Source organism: Centruroides sculpturatus, unplaced genomic scaffold, assembly GCF_000671375.1.
Source record: "Centruroides sculpturatus isolate CEXI.00-Female unplaced genomic scaffold, Cexi_2.0 scaffold1011, whole genome shotgun sequence".
In the NCBI taxonomy this organism is placed as follows: domain Eukaryota; kingdom Metazoa; phylum Arthropoda; class Arachnida; order Scorpiones; family Buthidae; genus Centruroides; species Centruroides sculpturatus.
In genome coordinates, this window is record NW_019385189.1 from 87,420 (window position 1) to 107,295 (window position 19,876).

The 19,876-nt window shown below is 26.3% G+C and overlaps 1 protein-coding gene across 1 annotated transcript in view; it reads right to left on the minus strand.

Moving 5' to 3' along the window:
- LOC111635928 (Down syndrome cell adhesion molecule-like protein Dscam2) overlaps positions 1-19,876 on the minus strand; it is a gene marked incomplete at its 3' end in the record, with an annotated part of 115,537 nt that overhangs the window by 86,904 nt on the left and 8,757 nt on the right. The window contains exon 3 of the mRNA XM_023381069.1: positions 5,939-6,100. Within this exon, the coding sequence (XP_023236837.1) occupies positions 5,939-6,100 (162 nt within the window). The remainder of the gene's footprint in view (positions 1-5,938; positions 6,101-19,876) is intronic.

The following is a 19,876-nucleotide window of genomic DNA, read 5'->3' on the forward strand; positions in this document are numbered from 1 at the left end:
TAGCCCCAAACTATTGTACCTTAAGTAATTATATAAGATTTTCCCTATCAAAAAATTTGAGCAGGATCATTTATCCTATCCTAAATTTACAAGGCATCAAAACCATTTATTACAGTCCACCATTTGCTGAATGTATAAAATCACTATACACTAGTCGAGGGTTCGCACCTCAGGCTTCCACGTGGAATTTTCCGGGTTTTTCTCACATATCTAGCATCTAGATGGAGGCCAGTTTTTCATAGAAAATCCTCTCAAGAAGCTTCACCTCTAACAAATCGTTCATAAGTTGCGTTGCCAATCCTATTAAACCATTTGTTAAAAATTATTAATTCTATTATATTTGTTGTGTATACAAAGAAAGCCTTTACTTTCCAAAAAATATGATACAGTTTTTTTAAATTCTATTTTTAATATGCGGTGGCCTAAAGAGGGCAAGTAATGTATAGTCTCTGATGATTGCTGAGAGGCCCTAGATTTTACTGGAATCAGTAACTAGGACGATAAGTATAATTATTGTTTATAGTTGATCTCTGTGGAACTAAGTGCTTTAGTAGGAAATAAGTCGAAATTAGCTCGTTAAATATATTGGATTGAAATAGATTTGTCTCAAAAGCACATTAAATAGCACATGTGGGAAATTTCAACGTTATGCGAATGTAAATATGAAACAGTTTTAAAACTTGTTTAGATAATACAATAAATATTTTCGCTTATACGAATATATATTACGATCTTATAAATAATTTACAGATTAAAATACATGCTTAAATTATTTATTCCATCGGATCTATCGAGATTTTTAAAATTAAAACTAAGAAGAGTAGTAAACAAAACAATTATAATTATACTAATTTGGCATAATATAATCAAATTTAATTAAATGAACTTATATAAAATTGGGCCCTATAACATGGTGGCTAGCGACTTTAGGGGTGCAATTGATTTATCTGGGGGACGATAAATTACTAAGGGTCATTTAAAGGTAAATAAAATCACTTAAATTACATTTATGTTTAATAAAAAAAACATTTTTAATTCCTATTTTGTAATTTATAATTATTTTGTATCAGTGTAACAGGGATCGACAATTAAATATAATTTTAGAAAGGGATCAGCAACAAAAAAAAAAAAAATTAAAGTTGGGAACGTCTAATCATTCGAATAAAGACTAAATTTAATTAAATAAATTTTATTTTATTAATTATTGTATCGTATAATAAAATAAAGATCTTTTCAAATTAAAAAAAAATATATATTTCATTCCGATAAATTTTATTTTATTTTAATTTTTTTAAGTTATTTAAAAAATTTTCCATATCTTTGCTCACGTTGATGATCTAAAAATTTCTTATTAATGTATTACTACATTTTTAGAAAGATCATTTTTAGAATGATGGAGAAAGTATTTGAAATTAAAGTGATAAATTTTTAAAATAAAGAAAATAAAGAAAGAAAAAAATATCTAGTTTAGTTAGTATTTTAAAAATTTCACTTTGCTTAATGGATATTTGAGTACGGTTTACGTAGGTAAAAACTAGTCGGCTTTAAGATAAATTGAAGAGAATTAAATCTGCTAATGAAAAATATGCCCATTTAGAACTATATATACATTTTTTAAAAAATTATTAAAAAATTTTGTAATTGAAACGATTCTAGAATATTACTTTTACTTAAAAAATATTTTTACTTTTTAAATATTAATAATAATAATAAAAATCTTACATGTTACACCATTAAAAATATAAGAGAAATATTATAAACAGAAAATAAAAAGCAATAGACCAAGTGGAAAAACCTAGAAAAAGATGGAGAAATCGGATTAAAGAGGATTTGGATAGGATTGGAAGAGACTGCAAGATGATACATGAAGAAGATTGTAGGAAGAAAGAAATACTTTTACTGGCATAACTCGACGAAATGTAAAACAAGAGCGTAGATATGATGATAAATAAGTAGAAATTATTAATTTTTTTTATTTATGTGTTTAATTTAATTTAATATTAACTCAATTGCAATATATTATAAATTAGAATGTACTTGATCATATTTTAAATGTCAAATTCCTTATTTAACAGATATAAGATGAGTATTTATTAGAAAATATAATTTTAATTATAATTATTAATTAATTACTAGTACTACTACTACTACTAACATCATTATTTACTGATTATATAATGTTTTAGTGATTTGTATAAACAATTAATTTATATTTTGTACTTTTATCTTATGATAAATGATGATCGAGTCTGTTACATTCCCTGTAACAGGATGTAATCCTTAAGTAATAAAAACATTTATTACGTTAAAACGCTTAAAAAATTGAATTATTTGTGAGAACTATAAATTATTATAATAAATTTAGAATTTGTATAGGAAATAAAATTAATTGAATAATTCCACAGGGGGGTTGTCATGTGTTCAGTGTTTATGTCATGGTTAAAAAGATGTTTATAATTATCGAGAAATATGTCATAACTCAAAAATTATTGATTAAATCAACAAGAATTTTCTATTTTACTAATCAATAATACGAGAATAGCATCCCTTTCTAAGATTTTTAGTTAATTAAAAGCAATTTCATTCTTAATATCATAAGTGAATTTGGCACATGTCTATTGTTTATTATATAATTTACTAGAGTATTCATCATATTTGTTTAATTATTATTGAATAAATATGATGAATACTCTACTTTAAGGAAATTTTAAAGATCTTTTTTTCATAAGTTCTTGAAAATTTGTGGATATTTTCTTAATCCTGTCTTAAATTTTTTAACAAGAAAACGAAAGATCCTCTTCTACATAAAGATTGAATTATTAATTATTATAAGTAACAGGTTAAGAAAAATATCCAACAATTATAATTTCATATATTTTCATTTCATCAAGAAATATTCAAATTTCATTACGAGTTTCAGAATATTTTTTTTAATAAGAAAACAGAATAAGAAACCACAACTCTTAGTTATTCTCCATAACCTGTTACTTCAAAAAAAGTTCATCATCATTTACAAAAAAATTATTAATTACAGTATTAATTATTTTACTGAGTTTTTATATTAATATTATTTAAAAATAAATAAATAAATAGCCCCAAACTATTGTATACAAGCACTTAATTTTGTACAGAAATTGCTTGTCTTTTTCTATGATTTATACTTAAAAAATAAATAAAAATTTATTCTACTTCAAATAAATTTATTACGCTGCATTATATTTCTATGTTATATTTTACATATATTATACATAAACATATACAATTTGGTTATAAATTTAACTAAAATTATATAAAACGAATACAGTGTAAACTATTATTTTACTATCATTTACATATATATTATCTGTTAAATTGAAATTTAGTAAACATATTTTTATTTTAGAATTTTAAATTATAGAGGAAGATGTTCGGTGTTCTAGCTACTTCCATATAAAGGAGATGAATAAGTACAGGACATACGAAGTAGTGATAGTGGCCTCTATCTTAATGGAAATGTACTTTAACGATTGTTCTAATGATTTTGCGCTTTGTTGATCGTTTATTCGTTCCTATTAAAATGATGATGATCAAATTTTTTAATGTTAAATNTCCACAGGGGGGTTGTCATGTGTTCAGTGTTTATGTCATGGTTAAAAAGATGTTTATAATTATCGAGAAATATGTCATAACTCAAAAATTATTGATTAAATCAACAAGAATTTTCTATTTTACTAATCAATAATACGAGAATAGCATCCCTTTCTAAGATTTTCAGTTAATTAAAAGCAATTTCATTCTTAATATCATAAGTGAATTTGGCACATGTCTATTGTTTATTATATAATTTACTAGAGTATTCATCATATTTGTTTAATTATTATTGAATAAATATCTCACATATCTAGCATCTAGATGGAGGCCAGTTTTTCATAGAAAATCCTCTCAAGAAGCATCACCTCTAACAAATCGTTCATAAGTTGCGTTGCCAATCCTATTAAACCATTTGTTAAAAATTATTAATTCCATTATATTTGTTGTGTATACAAAGAAAGCCTTTACTTTCCAAAAAATATGATACAGTTTTTTTAAATTCTATTTTTAATATGCGGTGGCCTAAAGAGGGCAAGTAATGTATAGTCTCTGATGATTGCTGAGAGGCCCTAGATTTTACTGGAATCAGTAACTAGGACGATAAGTATAATTATTGTTTATAGTTGATCTCTGTGGAACTAAGTGCTTTAGTAGGAAATAAGTCGAAATTAGCTCGTTAAATATATTGGATTGAAATAGATTTGTCTCAAAAGCACATTAAATAGCACATGTGGGAAATTTCAACGTTATGCGAATGTAAATATGAAACAGTTTTAAAACTTGTTTAGATAATACAATAAATATTTTCGCTTATACGAATATATATTACGATCTTATAAATAATTTACAGATTAAAATACATGCTTAAATTATTTATTCCATCGGATCTATCGAGATTTTTAAAATTAAAACTAAGAAGAGTAGTAAACAAAACAATTATAATTATACTAATTTGGCATAATATAATCAAATTTAATTAAATGAACTTATATAAAATTGGGCCCTATAACATGGTGGCTAGCGACTTTAGGGGTGCAATTGATTTATCTGGGGGACGATAAATTACTAAGGGTCATTTAAAGGTAAATAAAATCACTTAAATTACATTTATGTTTAATAAAAAAACCATTTTTAATTCCTATTTTGTAATTTATAATTATTTTGTATCAGTGTAACAGGGNTTTTTTTTATATTAAAAATATAAATATATAAAATCTTTTATATATTTATTTACAGTAAGATATAATATATTTTATTTACAATATTTACCAGTAAGACATTTTGTTGTTGTTGTTGTTTTATTTTATAATGGATCAGGCATTCTTCGTCAACAATAAATAAATAAATATAAATTCATGCACTAAGGAATGTAATCATGTTAAATTATTACTAATTTGTAAAATCACTTGCTAATCTCATTACTCCTTATTCGATTTTTTTTAAACTCGTTCCTTTCCTGTGGGCATTTAAAAAGACTTTTTATCAATTGTGGATTCGGCCAGACCCACATGGTGCGCCGATTGGTGAGGGACGGGACCCAACATATCAGGAACGAATCACCATCAAAAATTATGGGATTTCTTGACCCAAACCGAACTTGTTCTCTGACCCTTCAGACAGACGGACTGACACCCTTAATCGCTCGATTTTTAAATTATTAATTTGTCTTTATTATTATTATTATTAAGAAAATTATAAGGATAAAATAGTATAAATTAAAACAGACATTACGACATTAATTCTAGCGCTTTTAGCGATTAACAAAGGGTGTAAGGGCATGTAAAGTGTTAAGATTCATTTCTTACAATATTATACAGATTATACGAGTATTTATTTTTTAAAAATGAATCAGAATTTTGAATTCTATAAAATTTTTAGCAACTCTTTCAATTATCCAACTATAGGCCTAAATTAAATAAATTTTAAACGTCTTCCTATCATCAGCGTTAATTTTAGTTCATATCATTACATCTAACAATTATTGAAATAATGTGGTGGAAAGTTTGGCATTCAACCAAATTCACAATCTGTTCTTCTCATTTCCTATAAGTTACGTCAACGTAAATGAACTGAAATTTTACTTTTTTTTTCTTTCTTTTTAAAGAAAGAAGATTAAGGCAATTCACAGCGTGACTAATAAATATTAAATTACTTGCAATAAACATATTTTTAATATAGTTACTACAAGACAAAACAGTATTTTTTTGTATTATTGTCTGTTTTAAAAGTGCAGTACATAAATTACGATAAAAGAATTAGATTCATGAATCTTTTTAAAATGATTTATGTATGTTAAAATAGTAAATTTAATAAAATAATCAAAAGAAATTTGTTTAAGTATATTTATAAATTGGAAAAATAAATTTACCTGTAGCAATGTTGGATACAATTGATATTCCATCTTGTCTTTCCCATGTTGTTACAATTACATAATCTCTAACATAACTCGGTACCTGACATCTTAAAACAGCTGTATTTCCTCGAATGACGAATTCGTCGTATACTTGAACTTGATACTGCTGTTGTACCACTATAAAAAAAAAAAATTCAAAATTATTTAAATCTAAAACTTTTGATTTTTAAGAATTAAATAATTAAATATAACAAGATGTAAATTCCTAGAAAATGACCGAAGAAGATGCCCATTGAATAAATTAATAGTTAAATCTCTTAAGTGAAACTGTAAGCTTACAATTGCCTGAGGGATGAGAAGAATTAGGAATTTTTTTTAAGATTTAAAAGCATCATTTTTAAGGTTATTGCTTAAGGATAGAAAAGTAGACTTCCCCCTCCGAACGAGATAACTTTTAAAAAGTTTTATTTAAAAAAATCTAGAATAATAGAGAGTATTTAGTAATGATAAAAGATAAAAGAAATAAGAATAAAATTCTGTTAAGAAATATATAAAATTAGTTAAAATATATTCAAAAATATCACTCTTCCAAAGATAATTAAATTTAAAAATAAACTGGATATGTTTTCGTCCTGTAAATATTCGTTAAAATGCAATATAAATCTCGCAAGTAATGCCATATATTTCGCAAAGGACCGCCTATGCTCAAGACTAAATTTACACATTAAACAAGTTATAGCTTAGAGCCACATACTACGAGAATAAAACTTAGGTTTCATGCTTTAAATTTATCATTATTAGAAGAGCCTCTTATATATTTTAGCTGAGAGCTATAACAAGTCTAAATTTGACCATGGAATGAAGTGGCATGGAATAAAGCAAACGAAACACAAAGATGAGTGTTTCGCGGAAGAGGAAACTAGTCCCTATTTAAGTGATATACACATATATAATCCCGGAAAACTCCACGTGCGAACCTACTACCAGTGTTCAATGATTTTAAAGGACTACTTTTAGCCAGTGATGTGTAGTTTTTTCCGATTATCTTAGATTATTCTTTATAAAATAAGGCTTTATAACCTTAGTTATTGCAAAAATTAAATAGAATTTCGATGAATATTTTAATTCCTATTAACTTATATAAATTGTAAACTATAATATATTAAAATCGATGATATAAGAACGAATTGGATTTATCTATCTGAAAAATGATTAGATTTTTGATATAAAATATTAAAAAATTCTCAAGTGTAAATGATTGCTATGAACTGATAAAATGTCAATAAATTTGATTAATATATGTAAATTATAGCTTAATATAGTTTCATAAAAAAATCTAATAATTGAATTTTAATTTAACTTTTACTTTAAGGAAAAAAATTTAAATGATATACATTAAGGGAAAAAAATGAATAATGTATAGATTTTATTGGTATTAAAATAAAATTTTTTAAGTAGAAATTCGCTTTAAATATTACGAGAATTGAAATATAAGGCTATAACTTTATAAATAAAAGTAAAATAATAAAAACTGAAGTAAGAAAATCATCAGAAACGACCAAAAATTTAAAGAAAATAGAATTAGTATAATTTTTCACTTGGGAAGTTGATTGATATCAATAGATATCATGTAATACTGCTTTTCAGCCGTGAAATTAAAGACGTGATCTCCCATATGAGAAGAAAATGAGTATCAGAAAGATCCTTCTCTTTTGTAAGGCTTTAAGATCTATCTTTCAAATTCGAATGTTAAACGGTTGATTAAATATCCTCTAAACTATAAAATATTTTTTTCCTCCAAAAAGAAAAAAAAAATGTAGCCATTTGGGATGATCATCGAAATATTTTATAGTTTGAGGAATTAACTGAGATAAAAACTAAAATATAAAATAAAATTTAAATCATAATCGTTCGGTTTTCCTCTTAGTTTTATTTAAACCGAATGATAAATAATTCATAAATTCTGAAGCTGCTGAATGGGAAAATATTCTCAGAAATGTAATAGATGAGCAGAAAAATAAGAAAAAAATTATGAAACTTAACCACAATTTTCTTTTATATGATTATATTAAAGTTTATTTACTACTCAATGGTTTGCATCACAAGTTTCTAGCGATTCAATCTTCAATTTCTAAAGATTTAGATAGAATTCTTTACTATAATATACTATTAATGCTTCGTTTTAAGACTTTAATGCTGAATTGTTGTTCCAAAATATTTCTTTTCTTCATAAAATTCTCAAAACACAAAATTCTTTTAAAAAGTAAAGGCAAAGTTAATATCCATTGAACAAATTAATCATAGACAAACAAACAAATCCAATATTCTGATGAGAATTATAAAATCCTTACAGTACGGATTCAAATTAAATTATTAAAATATAAATATTCATAATTTATAAAACATTACAACAAGTGATTTAGTTAAATATTTAGAAGCTGCCATGAAAAGAAAAGCGAGAAAAATCAAAGAATTTTTATCTTCAATGCCATCATTTGAAAAAAGAAACTCCCTCCTCGTATCATTAAGAAAAGAAAGAAAAAAACCAAGTTTGGTTCAAGAAATACTGGTTTATTACCCAAAACTTTATGAGATATAAAAATATGCTTTTTTTATTTCCCCTTTCATGTTTTAATTAAATTAAATAATTACAAGAGAGTGGGAAGGAAGCAGAGCAATATATATTTCCGACATTAATTCATTTTGGAGAGAGAATGAAGAAGAATCGATGCAAAGATTATTTGGGGGGAAGGAAATCCAACAGAAGCAATGGTCAATAGCAGATGCCAACGACATCCAACAGAATAATTTAATTGGTTTTAGATTGAATTGATATACCGAAGAAGGAAATTCTATTGGAAATCCGTGAGGCGATAAATTCGACTGTTTAGTTCTGCTTTGGCAAAGAGAAACCATCGCAATTGCTCGGCAATGATCTTCCAACAAACGTTGTGGATTTGTTCACATCATCCGGTCGCCATGACAACGGCAGATCCTTTCTTATTTTCACACTTTTACTCACAAATTTTTATTCCCATTTCTAATGTTCTGATGTCGAAATCCATTAAAGACGTCTGTTCTAAATACACGAATTTCACACATTATCGAAATTTTTATGTTTTCTAAAGATTTATATAAAGATTTCTTTCCAACAATCCGACTAGAATTAGTTAAATTCAGCGAAAAGAGAATTTATTTCCAAGGCATGCTATTAATTGTAGTACAGGTTTCAATTTCTAAAAGTACGAGTAAAAAAAAAAAAAAAGATATTAAGGAAACTTCGAATTGGAGTTTAGTATATCTTGAATCACGATTTTATATATATTTTACATAGCTTAGTTTCACTTTAGATGCCAAATTTTTGCATTTATATCCCGCATACATCTGCGGCAAGTGCATTAGAATGAATATTCTCACCGTTATAGAATATATAAAAATTTAAATTCCTCTTTACGAGCAATAGTAGACTTATATTTAGTAAAAAAAAAGTAAAAAATACAGGGGGGAAAAAAAGATATTTGTCGTAAAATTTTGAAACTTTTCGAGGTTTACAGATGATTCTTCTTAAAGCTCCGTCTAAGAAAAATTCATGATTCCAGGGATCAAAAGAATTTTCTATGTGAAAGCCATCATCAGAAACGATTATATAAAAGATAATGTTCAGATATATTTTATAAGAATTAAATTATTTATTTATTTTTCTAATAATGATAATATACTGTAAAACCTCGGCCACTGAAGAGAACGTGAATATTTTGTATACATTTTTGTTTAGAAAATATATAAAAGTTCCTTAAAAAATGACATATTTTTAGAGGTAGACGTTATTGAAGGTTCGGTTGTATTTTATTATAAAGAAGAGATGTGAAATCTAGAAGTTATCAAGTGACATTATCATTTATTTAAATGTAACATAGTCAAATTTAGTTAACAGAATTTAATTAGAGGAATTAGTTAGTAGAATAAAGCAAGAAACTAATAGAATGAATAAGTTTCATTTTGTTTGCTACAAAGTGAAACTCGACATCAAAAGGAATAAAAGACGAGTTTTTAGCATCAGTAGCACTTTCTAGAAAAGAAAAACAAGAATTTTCTGTAGCTTTCATCAATGAGTAAAACAAAACTTCTTTCACATTTTTATATGAAATTCCACCAAAAAAAAACCCGCAAAAAATTCAACATTTTTTAAGTGTTTTGCTTCGTTATTTTAAATAATTAAAAATTTTACTTCAACAGAATTTTTGCCTTAAAACTAACTCAAAAATAATGAAAATAAATAAGTAAATTGAATGCATATTTACTGTATATTACCGAGCTGCCATTTTTACTCTTCTTTTAATTTATCTTTAAAAAGGAACAACGTGACTTCCTTTGTATATAATTAATGGAAAGCCTCCTTCCCCTAAATTTACCATATCTTTTCTCGAGACAGACAGACGAAAAGACGCTCAAAATTGCGCCCAAAAATTGAACTTTCAATGTAATTTCTATCAGATTTAAAATTGAAAATCCTTCTTAAACAATAGAATTTAAGCGAATTAATTGGTAATAATACGTTTTGTTGCAGTTTAATTAATGATTATTTATTACAAGACCATAAAAATGTAGATCGATGCCATATTTATTTTTAAATTCTTTTCATACAAAATTTACCTTTCTTGACGCGTTAAAGCAACTTTTAATTTTTGATCTTAATAAGATCTGTATAGAGAATATTTAATGAAGAATGTCAAGTGTAGTCGCTAGTCGGAAAGAAATTATTCTGTCATATTGACTATTCCTTCGAGAGTTCTCTTGAAATTAAATGGTAATTAATATTTCCTTTGTCTCATATATATATATATATATTTTAAATTCTACTTTATTAACTTTAAAAATCTATTTTTTTAAATAAATAATATGAAAATTATTCAAAAGAATTTCGAGTCGAGGATTTATAAAAATCTCTTGTAATTTTACTTTAAAACTGATTAGAGTTAATTACATTCTATCAAAGTTGTTATTAAATAAATCAAAAAAACTTAGTTATTTTAATTTAATTTTTTGATAGAATTTATAATCTAATATTTAAAAACGAAATATTGAAGAAGAAGAAGAAAAAAAAAGCAAAAACACATTTAGGAAATTACAGCTTACGAGAGTCAAAAGCTGCGAAGACATAAATATCGTTAATAGCTATTTATGTTATTTGTTGCTTATTTTCCACGCCAGCACTATTTACAAGTGGCAAGAATGTAATTTCCAAACGATTATTTGCTCGGACGACCGTTGCAGACGGTTCTTCCATTATCCCTCCATCTGAATTGCTGTAAATCCCTCGACACGGCCTATAAAAATGGCCGAGTTTAGTAGTATACAGCCTCAGGTATACGGGATTGTAAATGGTATGCTGCAAAGAGAAGAATAAATGTGGAATTGTAACAGGTGAGGAGGGAGTTCGCTCGGATAATAATTTTAAAGTGCAGCACGTTTCTCAAATAATCATTTGCTTTTACTGATTCCATGTGAAATATATATATATATATATATTTCATCAATCTAAACAATGAAAATGAAGACGATCGAGTGCTTAATTTAAATTGCTTAGCTGCCAAAACGGTTTTAACTCTTATAATTTGCTGTATAATCTTTTTATCTTAATGAAGCATTGCTCGGACATGTATCCTCTTAGCTCAATTATGACGTCACTTCAGATATTTTACACGACAAATTAATAATCATGTCCTATTCCTTATATCATTAGTTAAACCAGTACGGGGAGGGAATTTAACCAGTAGATAATGAGAAAACATAGTGTAAAATGTATTTATTTTTAGCTCTAGTTATCTTTATTTGGCTTATTATTTTAAATTTGGCAAAATTCTGACTTTTTTTCTTCTGACATTTCATTTCTCCTTTGTTATTTTACGGCTTGGAATAACAAGTGCGTTTAGTGTAATGTAACAGAATATTTTTATTATTATTTTACGCTTCATTTAATATATTTTTCTGCTTTGTTTATATTTGAATGTTTTGTTATTCGATAAATATAACATAAAACGAAACTATTTGTCATTTATTCAACAAATTCTTTAGGCTTTTGTTCGTTTTATCAGCTAAAAGCCAATGGAAAAGAACACTGGGTCAATAAAATTTACTTGTTTTGTATCATCGACTAAAAGCTTGTAACAAAAATTCTAAGAGTAAATACTAAAAATATAACTTTAAAAATCGTAAAATAAAAAAATTATAAAGTTAAAAAACGTGCGGTTAATTCGTGAGAAATAACAATCAAACTTCGATTTAGCGCCTCTTAAATTGGAACTAAATCGAGTACGTCGCTAAATTGAGGGTGCCTCAAACACTCGTTTGAAGTTTGAGAGTTTGACATACGATATAATTGTTATTATCTGCTAATTTGTAAGAAAATAACAATCGAAATTCGATTTAGCGCCTTCATTTATTCGCTAAATTGAGGTATCTCATTCATACGTCTGAAGTTTGAGAGTTTAAAAGTCGTGTGATAATTGTTATCATCAAATCAGCTTGAAAATATACAAATATATATTTGTTTGCAGTACTTCACTTTAGCGATAAACTCGATTTAGTGCTATTTTCTGAATGGAATGATGGCGTTAAATCGAAGTCTGACTGTTCTGTAAAATCGTACATATTGAAGAATAAATATTTATGGGGAAGTTCCGTTTACAAGAGTGGAGTTATTTAGAAGGTCACTATATAGAGATTTAATTGTATTTATAAAGAAAATAAAACAGAATTTCTTATTTTAATAGTAAATATATTTAATATACGAACTAAATTCACGAGTAAAAGATGATAGTAAATTATTATAATCAGAAATGATATCTACGGATAAAGTTCTTCATTGCGTGAATGATTACATAAAAATTTCGGGTTTTATGATATTTCTAGAAAAATATTCTCTTCAAATATTTTATTATTCGATTAGAATGATATTCTAGTAATTTATAGAAAGAGATAAATCAACGTTCTTAACTGATTTGATATTCAATTTTATAATAATAGAGCTACTTGAATTTCATTCATTCATTGACTGATTTAAAATCTCATAAAGAATGATTAAAAATCTCTTAAAATTTCAAGAAAAAAAAATAAGAATTTTTTTATCCAATAGCAAAAATTTCGTAAAAATTAAAGCACATTTCACTCAATAAAAAGGACTGTTTTTATTTTTCTGGCTATTAACACAGGAAAAGCATAGCGATCGTTCAAAAAAAATGACCCAAAGATTTTTACATTTTTAGACTCGGGGCAGCTTGAAACATCGAGAAATACCAAAAAGTTGGTTTTTTTTAATGCATGTACAGTATTGAAGTTAATGTGTGTGTGTGTGTGTATGAGTCTAGGGGGACGATGATTTCACCCATTTTAAAGCTTAATAACTCCTGTGCCTTTTATCAAAAATTTCTGAAATTTTTTAGGAAGATTTGTGTGTTAGGGGAAAATGATTTTAGAAGTTTTCGTTAAAATCGGATCATTAGTTCGAGAGATATAGCACCACTCCCTTAATATTTTCCGAACTAGTATGTAGACTTAAAAGCATTGGTAACAATTAGTAAGGATGAAAACAAATAAAAAATGCCGGAAAAGTTCAGCAAAAACGTGGCCAGCTTTTATTAACTGATATAAAAATTCATATAAAAAAAAAAATATATTTTTTTTAAGTCATTAAGATTTAGAAGAAATTTAGAAAAATTCTTGTATCCAATCGCAGAATTTCCTAAAGATAAAAGTATATTTGACTCAATAGAAATAGAAGTTATTTTTATTTTTATTGCATTTCACTTTCTAAGTATAGAAATCGAAACGGAAATTTAGTTTTAACCGTAACAAATTTAACAGATTCGAATAAATTGATATTACTATATAAAAAAGCCAAAAAAGACAGAAAAAAAAAGCACTAAAAACTCGTGAAACCAAATACTTTTTTCACAGTAAACAAATATAAAATTCATGTTCGACGTAACATCTCTACAGATGTTCCTCTTTAAAAAAATAAATAAAAAATATATATATATTCATTTTCATGCATCTAAAAACAAATGGTATTCAAAATATATATCATGTCAAAATTCAACAATTAATAGTGTCTTAACAACACAAATGTTGATATATAGACATGACAACATATTTATTTGGCTAATGTTAACTTTTATTTCANTATATATTTTTTTAAATTTAAAATAATAAATAAAATCAACGATAGTAGTATTAAAAGAATATGATAGCGATTTTAAAATATTGTTTTCAGTTATTTTCTATTGAAGATTAAATAACTTATCAGTGCTATCAATCTAAATGCAATTTCCCGATAACAACGTTTCTCGTTATTCTTATAGAATTTGATTGTTCCCTCATCTTCGATTTCATCACATTTACTTTTTTTATATGCACATAATGAACATTAATTCGATCCATTTAGATCAAAATAGATACAAAAAAATATTATATTCCATTCTTTCTTGTATATTAAGGAATTTTATTTTTGTAAACATGAATTTTTTTCATGAAACTTTCACTTATTTCTTCGAATTATATAAACATTCTTTTTGTATAACTCTAAGAAACAATATATTTAAGCAGTCTGGATCACTAAATACGCGCGTGAAGGGCCCTAAATCTCAAAGGGCGCCGCATCTCTTCAATATAAATGTATGTATTTAAGAGTGGCGCGTTATAGCTTCGTGGGGCCCTAGCAAATTTGAATTAGGAGGCCCATGTACATCGTTGACTTCAGACATTTTTCTTTGGGTAAATTTTTGAGGGAAATCCTCATTCGTTTCTTTAACGCACCCTCAGAAGGATTTTAAGTTCTGCACCATACTGGCAATCTAGGATCCTCTGATATGGTGCCAAATTTAAATAGAAATAATATTATAAATAAATAAATAAATAAATAACAAAACTCTAAAATTAAGTAGTGGACTCCCCATTTTCAGAACTTAGGGCCTTGGAAGATCTCAATCTACCACTGTACATGAGCTTAACTGATATTAAAATTTATAATTTTAAACAATACTTTTTCTAATTATTTATCTTTTAAATGGAAGAGGAAATTTTAGAAGAGCATATAAAATGTAGCATATGATAAAAAAAATCAATTACTTGTTCTTTTTCATCAAAAGGAAGAGTACGATGCCGAATTAAAGTTGTTTTTTCGTATGTTTTTCTCATTTTTTTTCCTGTCATTACTCGTCTCTTCTTATACCCAACTAACAATTGTAATAGAAAGCAATTTGATACAGTTTGCGATTTAAAAATAAATACCGCTATGTAATTTATCGACAATTTGTCGGTAGAAGTAATCCCACTGCGACGCTGTTCCACTTTATTCAATGACCTTTCTCCCTGTTATGATCTTTAGCCATAATGTCTACATGAATGTAGAAGTTCCAAATTCAACTTGGCTGAAGGACACGAATTTTTCCTATGAATATAAATAAATTGCTTTGAAAATGTTACTGAAGACTTTCGAATGCTCTTACATTTCCTTTTGTGAATTATATTTCTATTATTAAATTATTTAAATAGAAAGAAATTTTTCAATGTAAATAAAAGATATAAAAGCTAAAAATATAACTTGTGAAATTAATTAAAAAAAATTGTTCTTGTTTTCTTTTTTAATAATTAAAAATGATAGCGGGTGGCCCAAAAGTCAGTTAACCGATCAAATCGATTTTGTTGCTTCTCGATTAAATTGTCTTTAGGGCTGGAGTATAATTCAAAAATAGTTATAAAATTAAAAAAGAAATATTTTTGTTATTTATTTAATCATTTCTATAATATCGTCTAAATGCAGGGCTGCAAGTTTTAATTTTAAAAATTAAAACTTAAAGCCCGCATTGAGAATATTTTAATGTTAAAAATTACATTATAATTAATCGGGGTCTCTTGCCCTACAGTTTCCATATCTGGTCTCGATTTTCATCAATTTAATTGCGTTCTCGAGGTTAATGAAGGATGGATAGACGAACAGATAGACGACAGTGGGAATATATATATTTGCAATTTGAAAAAATTATAGACCTATAAATTTCCACTGTTGTCAGTTCTTTCGTTGTCTGTCTGTCTTTCCTTAATCTCGAGAATAATGTTGAAAGTTGAAAGTAAAGAATAGATATGAAAACAATAGGAGTAGAAGACCCCGATTAACTATATACAAACTTCTAATTCAAACTGAAACTTACGTTATTTCAATTCAAATGTTTTCCCTTAAAAGTGTTAAATAGATGACCGGCACGACTCGACTGTTAAAGGAAAAGTATGATGTACAGGGGCAAGTCACTACTGATTTGAGGTGGAGAGCATATATTTTAAATTAAATAAATTAAAAATGTGATTAAAAATTGCATCCCGGCATTGTGACGTTGTCACTATAATTAATTTCTCGTATGAATATGAATTCATATCAATAGAATTTTCTATGTTTCTATTATATCTATAAATATAAGAAAGGTTTAAGCAGTGGATATTTTGTTTCATTAAAAAATAAAAGAAAACAGATTTTATTGTAGGATTCATTGTAGATATTTTGATCATAAACATTGCTTAAATTCGCTTGATAGTGTTGGATTAATGCCAATATGAATTGTAATAGTTTCTCTTCTGTTCCATTGTAGTAAAACAAAAAAAATTCATTGTTTATTAATTACTGTATATAATAGTTAATTTAATTATTTTATTGTAATTCAAATTATTATAAATGTAATTCATTAAATTGAATGTCTAAAAGAAAAATTTTACATATACTTATACTTGGAAATTAAATGAAATCTTGAAAACTTCTAAGTTATAACCTTAATAAATCGTTAACTACTTTGGAAATATAACATTTTTATCTATAAATGTTTATTACCGATTTAAAATATTCTTGTTTTATATAAAATAGTATACGATCGAAATACATAAAAGATATAATGAAGAAAAATTCCTTAACATATAAATAGAATATAGAGAAAAATCCATTCCTTTAAAAAGGCACTTTTTTGCTCTATTTTTATTTACATCAGCGATACTCAACCTGTGGTCTGCGGATTTTGAAAGTCCCCATTGTCATACGAAAGTGTCGAGATTTCTATTGATAATTATTCATATTTGAAATTATTTAATTGCTATCACAATAAAATACAAAGTTACACATTGATAAATGTGCATAAACATAGAAGATCAAAGTCGGATTTCCACGTAAGCTAAAAAAGTAATAGTTTAGGGCCAACGGCATAACAAAAGCGGCGAAGATGAGGTCTGGATGCCGAGTGCCAAAATGAACCCGCAGAATTTCTTTGTTGCCTCAGGCGCCAAAACTACTCTGCTTAGGGCTTCGTAAATAGGAGTATCTGTAGCTTAGGACCTCAAATTTGGTGGAGGTGAAACCCCTGTTAAATATTATATCTTAGAGCCACAAGTAATAGCCATGAAGAGTATGAAATATAGGTAAAATATTCAGATGATCCTTCGATAATTCCAATTTCTAAGGCTCTAAATTAAGAAACGTTCGACAATTTTTAAATAAAAAAGAAAATAAAAGATCTCGCAACTTAGAAAGGCTGAGAATCGTTGGCTCATAATACAAAATTTATTACAATTAATTTTAAAATAATATTTTTAAATATAAATAAATAAACATTTCGATTAGAATTTTGAACTCTGAACATTAACGTTTATTAATTTATGCAGAATATATATAATTACTTTATTGTAATAAAGGCGAGCCTTATTACAGGGGGAGATACAATATTCTCTTACCACATCAATTACTAATTGATGCAAAATATCGTCATTATCTTTTCTCGATATTTTGAGGAAAATATAAAATGATTTGTGTTATAAAATTTTATGATTTTTCATATTTTCCATTAAATAAATAATTTAAATGGAATATTTTTGCTTATAAAAAATTATTCGAAATTAATTCATGAATATTTTACATTTTATTGATTTTATATGAAAATTTTCATCTTTGCTAAATGATAAATTTCGTTGATGTTCATAACTTTATCAACATTTATTGTTTTCCATTAGTATGTATTCCGCCTGTTTGTTTGTCTGTACAAACTTTAACTCGTCACTAATACGCTTAAGTGATTCGAGTTTTTATATTTGTTTTAATATTCAAGAGTAAACATTATGTCGAAACGTGCTTTGTGTGTTATTTTTTAAAATATTGTCGTATAAAACTGAAAGTTTAGAAACTTCTAGTTTAATTTCACACATGAGCTATAGAAATTATTCTGTTAAAGTAAATGTTGAAATAAAATATCGATCATTTCAATTTTTGGCGTTATATTTAAAACTTTTCAATTGAATTTAGCTAAATTCTTCTCTGAATATTATTAATAAGTTTCCTAATCGTAATTCTCCTACTCAATAAGCACTAAGAGGGCATGTTAAAATACCCATTCTGGATTTAGTAGGGGGCCGAATGCCAAGAGAAAGGGCCTAACATAACTGTGTATACCCATGAAAATTTAAGATTTTTCTTGAGTAAATTGGCTTGGACTTAAGCCAGGATCCTCCAGAAAAGTAGAATGGAGCGTCAACTCGCTCGGCCATCCGGTTGTCTGATCAAATGTTATTATAACAAAACTGTCATTACAGAAAGAAAAATGGCGATCACTTAAATTTGCTATCATATTTTAAAATATTTATATTTTAAAGGAAAATACATAACAAGTTTGTTTTTTAAGGGTATAGTAATTAGGAAAATGCATATTGGAAGCTTAATTTGTGAGCTATTTTTGATTATTGATCATAAACAAATGAACAGTATAATTGGTCAGTTCCTTAAATATTTACACTATAAGAACTTTTGATGCGATCATATTTTATTTTCTCATTGTGATGCCCATATTTAAACAAATGTTAGGACATCTTCTATAAAATCAAATTATCCCCAGAATCATAAATTTTAAAGCACGAATCTGTAAATTAATGAATTTAGGCAAGACATCTTCAAAGTTTTCACTATGAAAATCGCATATTAAACTATACAATTTTATTAAAGATGGATCACGACCTTACTCCTGTACTTAAATATTACATAATTACAAGCATTACCCATTAATTATTTTACAAAAGAGCATCTTAGACGTCGAGTTAATTGGACTGAATTTGTAAAAATTTGAAAAAATTGTAGACTTATAAATTCCCACTGTCGTCCGTCCGTCCGTCTGTCCGTCCTTCTGTGTTTCCTTAATCTCGAGAATGGAGTTAGAAAGATGGAAGTCGAGATCAGATATGGAAATCTTAGGAGGAGAAGGCACCGATATAGAATTGCAGTTTGCTGGTTTAAAAATTACTTCTAATATCTTTTTTAAAAAAATAAGTCTAAAATATAAATCGATAAGAAGTAATTCAAAAGAAAATTCTTAATAAATAAACATTTATAAAATAAGAAATAAAATGAAAGCGAAACTAGAATGGTATGTGTCTTCTATGGATTTGGCCAAATAAAATTGATTTTGCCGATTATGATTCATGAGAAATATTGAAAATGATAATGTGGAAGAAAAAGCATTTATATGGAAAATATTAACATTTCAATCAGATATATTTTCTTAAATTATTCATATTAAAAAATTCTATCAAATCCGAAACAAATGGAATCTATCAAAATTTTAGACGATTAAAAATTTATAAATATATTAATTATATAAATATAAAATAACTTTTAAATATAGAAAATTTATTATCTAGAGACGTTAATTATTAATTTAAAAACTTTCCATATTATATATTAAATAATAATAATAATAAAAGAAAGGAAAGAAACAATGCATGATCGAATTACATAGACCAAATATAGTCAAGAAAAATTCTTCGACAAACATATCTTACATGTGGAAACTTCAGTAAGAAATTTAATTTGAATGTTTCTGAAGATAAAGGAAAAAATTTCAAATTTTATTATTGATGCGTTGTCATAGCAATACA